This window comes from Sinocyclocheilus rhinocerous, unplaced genomic scaffold, assembly GCF_001515625.1.
Source record: "Sinocyclocheilus rhinocerous isolate Xijiao unplaced genomic scaffold, SAMN03320098_v1.1 scaffold1193, whole genome shotgun sequence".
NCBI classification, from domain to species: Eukaryota; Metazoa; Chordata; class Actinopteri; order Cypriniformes; family Cyprinidae; genus Sinocyclocheilus; species Sinocyclocheilus rhinocerous.
The window spans coordinates 955207-968537 of record NW_015642181.1 but is presented as its reverse complement, the minus strand read 5'-3'; the positions used below and the strand labels follow the sequence as shown (position 1 = coordinate 968537).

General features: G+C 36.4%; 1 protein-coding gene across 1 annotated transcript in view; it reads right to left on the bottom strand.

Annotated features, from left to right (window-relative positions):
- LOC107755713 (dipeptidyl aminopeptidase-like protein 6) overlaps positions 1-13331 on the bottom strand; it is a 187809-nt gene that overhangs the window by 13232 nt on the left and 161246 nt on the right. The window contains exons 11-19 of the mRNA XM_016572597.1: positions 12835-12958; positions 10574-10612; positions 9905-10012; positions 9575-9666; positions 8429-8476; positions 8203-8321; positions 5131-5178; positions 205-303; positions 44-113 (exon numbers count right to left, since the gene is read on the bottom strand). Coding sequence (XP_016428083.1) covers positions 44-113; positions 205-303; positions 5131-5178; positions 8203-8321; positions 8429-8476; positions 9575-9666; positions 9905-10012; positions 10574-10612; positions 12835-12958 — 747 coding nt within the window. The remainder of the gene's footprint in view (positions 1-43; positions 114-204; positions 304-5130; positions 5179-8202; positions 8322-8428; positions 8477-9574; positions 9667-9904; positions 10013-10573; positions 10613-12834; positions 12959-13331) is intronic.

Here is a 13331-nt window from a genome sequence, read left to right as displayed (position 1 = left end):
TAAGAAAATGAAGAAAATGTTGCAGATTTTGATATTTACTCACACGAGGAGCAAAAGTGGGTAGTGTGAGGTGTCTATGAAGCCTGCAGGTTTCAGGATCTGCATGCTGAGGCCTGTGAATGACAATCAGAGATTCACCTGCATCTGTATTATGTTACAATCCTTCTTAAACACCAGCATTTGAACACGATTTAGTTAACATACTGTAATCCTCTATGTTTATTTTTCTGTATTCCACTTTCGGCATCTGCATCGAGTTCACCATTCTCCTCAAGTTCCGATTCAACTCGATGTCACGCACCTCTGCAGAAAGAAAGAAACCAATCGTGTAATTAAAAACAGTTCCTTAAAGGAACAGTTTACCCCAAAAATAAAAAGTTCCAAACCACAAATATGTTATTTAGCTTAATGTTCATGCTGCTCACACTCCAAAATCTTGCCCTCCATTATAGCTCCCAAAATCTCTTTCACACTTTGCACCAACAACCATATGTGCAACACTTGTGGTATAATGTTGATTATCACAAATAAATGTAGACTTGTGCATTGCAATAATCTGTCTTACAGTGAGGCACTTACAATGGTAGTAAATGGGGCCAATTTATCTAATTTATAAAATACTCACTGTTACAATAATATTGTCACAACTAGTTTTGTTCAAAGACTCTTATTTTGATATTCATTTAATTCCATTGTTTCTGTGTTAGATGTGTAATTGTCTATGCATGTGTTAAACTTTTATTATGTCTAATATATCTCTATTTTGCCATGACATTATGCCTAAAATCTTAAAATGGCTGTAAAAAATAACAAGAAAGAATTTGTAGCTGGTGTTTTTAACAGAAGATTAATGTAAATGGTTTTATAAAATTATAAGCTTCACATTTATGCTTTTAAGTGTGTCAAACATTCGCCCCATTTACTTCTACTTTAAGTAACCTCCTTTTATGTTAAATAAAAGGAAATACAAGCCACAAATGTTGTCGATTGAGCTTAGCTTTGAGTTTTTTTTTTCTGGGATATCCCAGGTTAGTGTACAGTATGTTTTAATAAGAAAGAGCAGTGTGAGCATTCTGCTAAACATCTCCTTATAGAAAACCCTTATAGAAACTTATACTGGTGTGGAATGAGGGTGAATAATTATTGAATTATTGACTAAATAATGACAGAAATGTAATTTTGGGGAGAAATAAACCAAGTCAAGGCATAATTCATTGTTTATCTCAAACTAAGCATCTACAAGCAAAACCTCCTCAAACCTGCAGAAATGAGTAGCTAATTGCTCTGGGACATAAACGAGAACCAGTTGCAGGATTAACAGTTGTAGATGTTCAGAGCTTGTGAGAGACCGGTGAGCAGCTGGCTTTTCTGATAGGGAGCGACTAAATAGAGCAGATATCATGACTGCTGCTGTAAACATGGAGACCTTCCATTCTGAGCAGCAGCGATAATCTTGGAAGTGCACGTAACAATTAAGAGCACACTGCGGTTGAGGGTTTCGTTTTAGGACAGGCTTATCAGTGCCTGCTCAGACTCAAGCCCCACAAAGCACACTTGCTCCCATTGCACCAATGCTATTGACATAGCCGCACATTTGAAAAACAGCAACGATTTTTATGTCAATACGGAAAAGGATCCATATGAGCGCCGTGTTAAGTCATCTGAATTTGACCTTGGTGTCACATTTGGCAGAACTGAATGGACCTGGCAGAGAAGGGGATGGATGAAAAAAAAAAAAAATAATTGAAATGGCAGAGTAAGAACTTTAGATTAAATTGTAAACAAACAGCGTTTCTAAACATTCTACACACACACACACACACAGATGTGTGCTCTGTAAGAGGACTTTTGTGATGGACTGTCGCACTGAATCACACTCTCGTTGTGATATCGACGGGCTTAAAGGATATTATATACATAATAACACAAATACAAGCCTCTAACACAGAGAGGTCACGTTTTCATGGAAGTCATGGCACGTCTGGCAATAATCCAATCATCTGTAAGTGTTCTCACTGTGCAAGCGGGCATGTGTAGAGCTATTTAATCACACACAGTCTATGGTAGGCCTGGGAAGAGCTCTGATCGTCAATTGACATGCTGTGGGTATATAATGCAATGAGACAAGTGTGTGTGTGTGTGTTTGAGTCTGGCTGTGTCAGTATGTAACGCAGAGTCTGGTAATGCATCTTCCTAAACTTGTCACTTTTCTTTTGAGTGTTTAATTCCAAGCAAAATGTTACACGGAGGTACTGAATAGGTACACTGTAATTACAAAATAGTTACGCTGTAAATTCTGTTTACTTACGCAGTACATTGCGGGTTGTAATCTAAAGCGTTACCTTTTAATGTTGTTTGCATTTCTGTCTGGATTCTTAATATGCTTAAATACAAACCATGTGCAATTTCAACACCATTGCTGAGCATTTTCTCTTAAAAACTGCAGTGTACCAAAGACAGTCACAAAAATGCGGTTTGAAACCGTGCCTGTTTCCTAGTGTCACAAATATGTAACCAATCCCGCCAATCCTCAACTTGCAGGGTGTCAGACTCTGTTCCATGTTTTGTGTTTGTCTTGCTCCCCATGTGCCTTCCCATGCCCTTATTTGGTTAGTTTCCTGTTCCTGTCCTGATTAGTTAAGTTCATTTGTCCCAGGTGTTTCCCTTGATGTTTCATTGCTCCCAGGTGTGTCTCGTCATCCCCTCCTCCTGTGTGTGTGTATATAAAGTGTTCCCAGTCCCTAGTTCTCTGTCCGCTGTTAAAGGTCTTCCTGTGTCTCCCTTGGTTCCTGAAAATAAAGTCTTGGTAAAGTATTCTCCAGCGTCTCCTCGTTCCTCGTGTGTGTGCGCATCGTGACAGAACAGCGGACCCAACAGTAAGCAGCACCCCCTCTCCCCGTTTTGATTTCCATTTTTTGAAAGTTTTTGTTTTGTGTTTCTTCCCGTGCGTTCCTCCACGTCCCCAAATGGAGGAACGATCGATGTTTATCGCGTTGGCTCAGGCGAGCCCAGACCCCATATGATTAGTTAAGTTCATTTGTCCCAGGTGTTTCCCTTGATGTTTCATTGCTCCCAGGTGTGTCTCGTCATCCCCTCCTCCTGTGTGTGTCTGTGTATATAAAGTGTTCCCAGTCCCTAGTTCTCTGTCCGCTGTTAAAGGTCTTCCTGTGTTCGTCTCCCTTGGTTCCTGAAAATAAAGTCTTGGTAAAGTATTCTCCAGCGTCTCCTCGTTCCTCGTGTGTGTGCATCGTGACACAGGGTGGGACATTTCATTTTATTATCTCCACTTTGTTATAGGTGTTTTATTTACAACATATTTTTGCTGCATTTAACAATGTAGCCAATCACATATATCTATTGATTAATCTGTGATTAAGTCAAAATCCACTCACCGCTCAAAACCAGTACTGAGTTATGCACACTCACCAATCCTCTTGTTATAACAAAGTGTAGAAGTAATCTAAATTTTGAGATAAATTGTGCAGCATAGAACTTCATTGATTATATCAGAACTTTGTGAGATGAACTATGAGTGACGGCTGTTTAGTGATTATAAGGGGAGCGCTCTTTGCATGCTTTCTAGGCAATAATCCATTTAGAATTTAAATAAATTGACTCTCTGATAACCATTTATCCAAAATTACCACTTGCCATTGTGTAGCATTTACTACTTCACTTAAAAAGTGAAAGTGGAACAGGTTTGAGCTGGCGTGATTGAGTGGAGGTGGGGACTAGTTAACATATTCATGGTCCGTGTATACTAAATGATGTAAAGGTATAAGCCATGATCCAGACACAAAGAAATTATTTTCATTGGGGGTACTAATCATTATAAATTTGTGTCAACACCTATGCATGGAAAACCATGTGGCATGAAAGCTGATTAACATTTTATGTAAAATATTGCTTCATGGGGAACAAATCCACCAAACTGTAGAAATGACCCAGCAATGAAATATGACTCCATTACTGTAGAAAATGAAAGAATTGTGATAATTAAATAACTTAGAGGAGTAGGCGATAGAGGCAGTCGCCCAGGGCAGTGTTCTCTACACCAGGTGCTCGCTCCACATTCTGGCAGTTTCGCAGAATTGCGCCCACTCTTCGTTCTGATTTGACCTTCTCACCGAAAATGAATTGTGATCTTGTGGCACACTTTTTCCGAGGACTTCCTTATGCTTTGCCACCCTCGTTTGCACTTTGGCTGCACCACAAATATAGGATAAATGGTCCACTTATAAAAAAGAGCTTCTTGACCTGCTAGAAGTCAAAATAGGAAGGGATGATAACGGCATAGATGAGATTGAGGTTAATCAGGTGTGCCCTGCATCTACTACACATCCACTGACATGCACTACAATGTTATTGTACTTGCTTTCTAATGATTGCCTATAATTTATATTGACCATTCAAAATATTGGATTCAGTCAGAACTGTTTTCTATTTTAATATATTTTCTATAACTGTTTTCTATATTAATATACTTGTAACCAGAAGGTTGTGAGTTCGATTCTCAGTACTGACAGGAATTGTAGGTAGGGGGAGTGAATGTACAGCACTCTCTTCCACCCTCAATACCATGACTGAGGTGTTACCCTTGAGCAAGGCACTGAACCCCCAACTGCTTCCCGGGCGCCGCAGCAAAAATGTCTCTCCACTGCTCTCTTCACTACTCACTGCTGTGCATGTGCTCTTGGATGGGTTAAATGCAGAGCACAAATTCAGTGTATGGGTTAACTTACTATACTTGGTTGTCACGTCGCTCACTTTTTTTCACGATTATTAATTCATCAGTGACAGTCTGTAGAAATGCATTAATCTCAATGGAACTTGCTCTGATGGCACATGACACCTGAAAACTTTGCTCATGCATGGTCAATTTTGAGTCTCTTCACCAAACTTGCTTCCACTGACCCTGTGGACTCTGGGTAACCCATACATTGCAGTACAGAGAGAGCATGCAGGTGATATGAAGCTCCTAAAACGTTGGCCAGTGTGTGTGTGTGTGTGCATTCTATTCAGTGTTTAGCAGTCAAATGAGAGGAGCAAGACACAGTAGATCATCCAGAACTCAAACACACACACACACACACACCCACGATACAGAGAGGAGGGAGGCTGGATACTCACTCTGTCTGTCATGGGTGCTGTAAACCGACACATACGGAACATCAGGACCTGACAACACACCAAGATAATCATCAATAATTAATGACACAGGACATTCATTGTTTTTCATAGTTTGAACAAATGCTTTGCAACAGTATGCAGGTTATTTTTTGTTTGTAAATAGGTCATTCTCACAGCTGGGAGTGTAGCTAATGTGTTGTGTCTTACAGAATGCTTCTTTCTTGTCAAATGTTTTATATAAACTCTTCATGCATCATACTCATAAAATAAAACTGCACATATCAACTGTTGCAACAACTGGATCAAATATATATTTTGATCTTGAACTCTGATGACCAATTTGTAAATATTATCAGCATTTACAAAGTCAAGCATCACTACTACTATTACTTATACTTAGGGTTAAAGAGACAGTTCACCCAAAAATACAAATTTGCTGTTAACTTATTCACCCTCAAGCCATCCAAAATGTAGGTGAGTTTTAGCTGAAACTGTGGTTCTTGGTGATTCATAAAAGTCCATGGCTACTGTAGGGAGTTCTATCATGAACAGACCCTGATATGCCACTATCAGCCATCATGAGGTCCGGATTAATTTAATCAAGAGATGCCACAGAAATCTTTTGTATGAGGACTGAAAATACCGCGTGATGCCTCGTGATCCAATGAAAAGAACTATTATATGTATGCACAGGAAGCGGCTATGTTAATCACGCCCTCGGGCCGGCAAGCACGGAATATCTATGCATGACTGTCACATGTTTTGTGACCACCTACTTCCTGCCCTGTCTGAAACTAAACGAACAAAATCTTATCTCTGCTGAACTGGTGTAGAGCTACTTTAAGCAGTAAACATAAGCTAAGATTCTCTGCTTTGTGTAATTCTCTCAGGTGATTTTAAAATTAAACTGTTGCCAAAAAGATCCCTTGCTTGCTACCTAGCTCGTAGCTTACTTATAATAATTACTATAATAGCTTACTTATAATAACTGTATTGACCGTGGCCGGGAGAATACAGATATTCAAATTGGTAATATACACTGACATTAACTTCTCGCTGGCCGAGTAGCTGATAGAGTGTAAACCATTTAAATTTGGAATCGGTTTAATCAGGTGGACTTCGCATCTTCAGATCCTAGTCCTCTCAAAACCGGAATGAAATAATAATAATTAATTCCCTTACAAATTAAATTTAAGTAATCAAGTCATTACACTACTGTCACTTTGAGTGTCAAAAAAGCATATACAAGCAACACAAAATTAATACAGTTGCTCTTTACGATATATTGAGGTCTTGCAAAGTGCAACGATCGGTCCATGCAAGAAACTGAACAATAGTTACAACATTATAATCCATATCCTCAAGCAAAAAGTCCTGAATATGTTCACAAGAGTCTGAAGCACAATAATACAGGAACAAACTCACGCACAGACCAATCGTTTCACTTCATAAAACCTTAATATATTATCAGGAGCCATGGGTATTCATTTTGTGTTGATTGATATGCTTTTTTGACTCTCAAAGTGACGGTAGCCATGGACTTGCATTTTATGAATCACTAGGACCACGGTTTCAGCTAAAAATCTTCTTTACTGTTCTACAGAAGAAAAAAGTTGCCTACATCTTGGATGGCCTGAGGGTGAGTAAATTAACAGTGAATTTAGATTTTTTAGGTGAACTATCCCTTTAAAAATTTAAACGAACCCTAAACCCTAAAGCAGTGGCTCTTAACTCCAGTCCTGGGGACCCACTGCTCTGCATTCTTTGTATGTTCTTGGCAGTTGGGGACTAATGGCTAGAAAGTCAGACTTGTAACCCGAAGGTCGAGGGTTGAGTTGAGGGTTGGAAGTCCAGTTGGATGGGTGAAATGCAGAGCACAAATTTTGAGTATGGGACACCATACTTGACTACACATCATGTTTTTTTCACTATTATTATTTAACATACATCAGTTCAACATAACATTATTTAACATACATCAGCTCAATTTCGCTGAGCAACACTAAATGTGACAAAACCTTAACATTTTGGCACATAATGCATTCTGTAACATTTGTGCTACATGATACCTCACATCAACATTCTTCTTACGGAAATTTGTGCAATTACTTACTAGGTAATATAATATGATAACTAAGAAAAATAAAGTTATAGATAAAACTAACTTACTAAATGCATACATACAGTACATAAATAAATAACAAAACAATTTTTAAAACTACTTTTATGCATTTTAGCAGATTCTCTTATCCAAAGCTAATAACCATAACTGATGGTACATTATTGTTATGTATTGTTACATCATAGCTTATGTTTCAACTGTACATATTAGCAATTTTCAAGAGCAGTTTATCATCAGTTAAGTCATTTTACAAGTTCTCTAAAGTTTATTTTATAGACAGCCTGCCACTAAACTGAAAAAGGTGCATAAAAGCTTTTGTTATGAACGTCTGCGGTGAATTTAACGAGTGCCACAACTGATCGTCATTTCTCCAGGAGTTCTGTCACAACGGTTCAGTGAATACAAGCATTCAAGCCTTCAGAACACCTCAGCTGCTGTAGAAACAAGCACTCCAAATAATCAATGCACTTAGCAGAATGAAAACTTTGCTGTTGAACAATAACAACACACTATTTGACAATGCGTCTACTCTCACCGTCTTCATCCCTTTCTCTAATTTGTCTTGCGTAACACTGAACTCATCATAAAACTTGTTAGGAGACAATATAAAAGTAAAGGTTCATGGGCTCTAATTCGACATTCACCACAGTGTCAACTCACAAGCGTTTATTGAAAATTTGTCAGGGTTATGGTGAGTTCAGAGACTCATTTCAATTCTCAACTTTTCAGCCAAACAAAGATTTTACACAAGTATTTCTTGACTTTTTTACAAAAAAAAAAAAAAATCTAATTACTACTTAACGTCATATATGTACATATGTTATTTTACTTGCACATATACCCGTGGTACATTTAAAAAAAATAATAAAGCATAATAAGTAACAATACTATACCCTTGTATTAAAAATATATAGTAAGAACAAGCAAAATAGAAACAGAGAGTTGTCTACCTTTACAGTTGAGCAGGAAGTAGTCCATGCTGGGACAGAAGAAGCCACTGACGTACCCGCAGCTGTCCGTGAAATCACAGGACAAACAGCGGCGGTTGAAGGTGCCCACCGTGTCTGCGCTGGAACAACCACAGTCACATTAACATTGTCAGCGAGAACAAGCCTGTGACGGCACAAGCCAAACTTCACACGGCACAAAACACGAATATATATGTGCTGTATGTACCTGTAGAGATGTCTTCTTTTAGGGTCATCCTCAGTACTGAGGAAATATCTGTTCATACAAAAACAATATAATAATAAATTTACTAATGATCTTAAGTGAGAACTGAATGTTGTCAGACACTATTTGCCTGTTAATTAAAATTAATTTGTATTATAGTTTAAATTTAAATGCAATTAGCTGAGAGTGCTTTTTTTGACCCACTTAAGTATGACTTAACTACATCTTTTTATGTCATTTCATAACTACTGTTTTAAAATACAGTCAAAGGGTACTGACATTAATTTATGATAAACTAAAATATACTTTAATGTAATTTCTATTGAAACCTGTATGCCATGTATTTAAATATGTTTTTTTAAGTTACACATTTGTAATGCTGAATTTGCAGTTTAGTGCATTTAAAATATATATTAACTTTATATGTATTAACACAGTACAGATAAAATTATAACATAAGTACTTATAATTAAGTACTTTACATCTGCTTTAGGATGCTACTAGCAAATGTACTATAAGTGTGTTAAGAAACAGTCATGAAAGTGTAATCTCTTTAAGTAAACTTAAGTGGCCTTTTATTTCATTATCTGCATATACATTTTTTTCTTTTAAATATACTTTTAAGATATGAAAGTATAAAAGTTCTTTCTTCTGTTGAACACACAAGAAGATATACTGAAGAATATTGGTAACCGATCTGCTGAACGGTACAATTACTTCCACAGTACTGAAAATAATACTATGGAAGTCAATGGCAACCGACAGCTGTTTGGTTACAAACATATACCATGGTACTGAAAGATTTACATTATAGTCCAGGGTACTGACTGAATCAAGAAAGTGAGTGTTTCATATGAGAATGAAAGCAGGTGGTTGAAGTGGTGAGGTTAAAAATAAGAGACCTTGACAACATCAGGTGAGAGGAAAATAATTTCAGAGGTAGAGAAAGTTATTACATTTTGATAAAAGAAAAAAAAAACTGTTTGGTATAATGTGCACCAAAGATGCATTGAGATTAAGGCAGAAAAAATGTGAATTGAGAAAGTAATTTAGGTCAGTTTTGATTTCATACTGCCTTAAAATTAATTCAATTCTTAATATCAAATGAGTCATTGATTTTCAGTTTGTGGTGGTGGTGAATTGGCTCACATTAACTGGCTGTCCTCATCATACGCAAGAACCTGCGTGACATCCCAGTCTCCTGATGTGATGGACTGCAGAGTATCTGTGCTGCTGTTGGGCTTTATGAAGAAAACATATTAAAAAGACATCAATCATACTGAATGGAACTCAATATTGTGAATAAAATAATAATCAATATATTTAACTATATATATATACTATATATATATATTTGTTTTTTGGATTTGCATAATAAAGATACTTCTTAAACTATCCTGTCATGAACCATCCATGACAATTTCTTTATATTTGAAAATACACAGTTGCCTTTTATCAAAAAGTTGCTGAAGCGTGTACCTGTGAGATGGACATGGAGATGTGGAAGAACTTCCCTCGTCCTCCCTGTGGGATCGCTCTGGTGAAGAACAGCCTCAGACTGTCTTTAGAGAACAGCGGCTCTTCATCCTGTTTCAGAAATGTAACTCTAAACGATCATCACAGCCACACCAGCACCATTATTACTGTCATCATCATGATGTTCTCCTCCCATGGCAGTATTTCGTCATTTGGTTTGAGCTACAGAGTTTTATAATTACTGAATTATAAGACCTGCGGGAGCACTAAAGAATGTGTCCACAGGACAGAGCGGATTTCTTTCTCCAAGCAACACCAAAAATACTAAAACCATAACAACTTATATTAGAATGTGAATTATTATGATGATGCAGCGCATATGTATTAGTGAGTTTGAGCCCTCAAGCTTATTTCTGCAGGAGTCGTACAATCCTTTATTCATGTTATTGCAAAACGTTTCATATTTTCAATTCCTGCCTTTGGTGAAAAACAGACATGAAAAACTAATCAGGAAAAACAATATCAGCTCAAGCACGGTACTGTGGGGAATGTGATAAGACAAACAACATAAAAAAACCTTGACTATTCAAAGCTGTTACCTTTGACAAACACTGACATGGCACATCTCTTTTTTTTTTTGCCCTTGTTTGGGTGGAGGAAGTTAATACTCACCTGTCTGTGCAGCCACCCTTCACTTTCATCCTCATGTTTCTGAAACAAAAAAACAGAAAATCACATTGAAAAAAATGTAGTGACACATCATAAGAGTGCAGAATCTTGTTTTGGTTACACTTTATTTAGATAGTCCACTTTAGACATTCTACTAACTATAAGTAACTTTGTAACTACATGTCAACTACATGTCAACTAATTCTCATTAATTTGCAACTACATGTCTACTAACTCTCAGAGTAGACTGTTAGGGTAGGTTTAGGGTTAGTAGAATAAGTTGACAAAGAAAGTGTTAGAAGATATTAAGCAGACAGTCTACTAATACTCTACTAACTACTAGTTGACATGTAGTTGCAAAGTTACTTACTGTTAATAGAATGTCTAAAGTGGACTATCGAAATAAAGTGTTACCCTTGTTTTTGGCTCATTTAGTCCAATTTAATGAAATCTAGGCTTCAACCCTCTGCTCACACCTTGGGAATGTATTATTCCACCACATCAGCTTATCTTTGTAAAATAGCACAACTTTTTATTTTTTTAAGATACATTCATATGTGATATGATCTGAAAGCATAACAATTACACTTTTAATATCAGTGAATTCAAGAGTTTTTTTTTTAATGATAGAACTTTAGTAATTAGAACTAAAATGTGGTGACTATGTATGAATAAAAATGTATGACTGCATATTTAGCATATTAACAGGCTGGTCTTGGTGCTTGAGACATTGTTGGTCATGGTAAAGTCTGATGAGCTGCTGGGTAATGAATATTTAATTATGTTGTCTGCATTCACAACTTATCAAAACAGGGATGGAAATAGGTGGGCATTAGCCAATGACTCTCTCACACTCTCTCTCGCATGCGAGGAAAAAAGAGTGCTCTCAGCATAGCAATTTCGAGTGGCTACACACTAGAGTTTAGTTTTTAGTTTTTTTAGAGTTTAGAGTTTAGAGTTAAGCTTAGTTTACCGCGGAAGCGGTCTCGGCTGCGGTCGTGTGAAGGCCTCCTCATGTGAAAACCGAAGAGTGTAAAGACCATCGACTCTACCATGCGACTCCACCGGGCAGGACACCGGCAAAGGATAAGTATTGCTTTTTATTTCTCCTCTTTCCTACTTCTTGTTTCACTTCTTTTTTTTTTTTTTTAATAACCATTTCTTACTATGTGTCAATAAAAAGTTGTTGTTATTTTAGCATGTGTGTTTGGCTCAGTGTTGTTTTTTTAGGATTACTGATAAACTAATGTAGTTTGATTTGTATTAGTTATCTATTTTAGTTTTAGTTACAGTTGTAGTAATGTTGTCATTTTATTAGTTTTTTATTATGTCTATATAGGTTTTTTATTACGTTTTAGTTTTTATTTAATTTGAGTTATTTCAGTACCTCAACATACAAAATGGAAATGAAATAATATATATATATTGAATGTATTTATATATATGTACATGTATATGTATGTGTGTGTGGCTGTACATACACATATGTAGTTGTTTTTTTTTTGGTGTTTGGCTTAGTGTTATGTTAGAATCATTATTATACTCATACCGTTTGTTCTTTTAATATTTTGAATTGTTTTTAGCTTTATTTTTTTGTTTTCATTTAAATGTTTAGTTTTGAAATGTTGTTGTATGCATTTGTCATTTTTATTTAATTTATTTTATTTTCTTAAATGTGTATATATATAGTATTTATAGAGTTTTAGTTTTTAGTTTTAATTACTTTTTCTTATTTGTAAGTCGCTTTGGATAAAAGCGTCTGCTAAATGACTAAAAGTAAAAGTAAAGTAAAAGTTTACGGTGCGTCAGAATACGTGGTGCATCCATTGATACGAATAGCAATAGTGCACTTTAAAGATGGCGAGTTAAACTCTCAAACGCTCAGTCAGAGTGTTCAAGTGCTCTACTAAACTTCTAAATCTAACAATTTATTAGCAAATGGTTAATGTTTATGTTTATTTACTTGTTTATGTGATTTACCTGCATTTTAGTGGGTTGGGCTTTTCTTAACGAAACAAAACAGAGTAACACCGCAGTCGAGTAAGAACGCTTACAAGCAATCAACGATACTATGACCTAGTAACCTCCAGCGATTAAAGCACTGTTCATGTGAATGCACGTCATTGGTTTTAAAAAAGAAAAAAGAATCAAACTATGCTGTGAAACGGTCGCTTCATTGTACTGCACATTTTTACCTTCCTTGTGAAGTGTGAGCCTTTACACTTCACTTTGGAATATACTTCACAAATCGAGGTATACAGTACCTTGGTGCAGACACCCGTTGTGGCCACACAGAGGGTCAGGATGGAGATATTCTGGGCTCGGTTCAACCAGTTTACAGCCAGTTTCGTGCTTGTGGCCCACTTCACCATCGTCACATAGTATTCACTGTAATATAGACAAGACATAAGCAGAAATGTCATCTGGAATAATCAATATATCCAATCACTAGGTTTGGACTGAATCTTTAAAATGTCTTCAAAGACTTTAAACACCAATCCATCAAATTGAGTATATATTTATTAAATTTTCTGGCAGATTTGACGATTTGTTCAGCTAGGGATGCATAATATAGTACCATATAGGTTACACAGGCTGATATTTTTTTAACTACCATATCGGGGGATATTGGATATTCAACTGTGCATGCTGGTCTATTTCAATTACTAAATTTAAAGGGGTCATATGATGCAATTTCAATTTTTCCTTTCTCTTTGGAGTGTTACAAGCTCTTGGTGCATAAAGAAGATCTGTAAAGTTG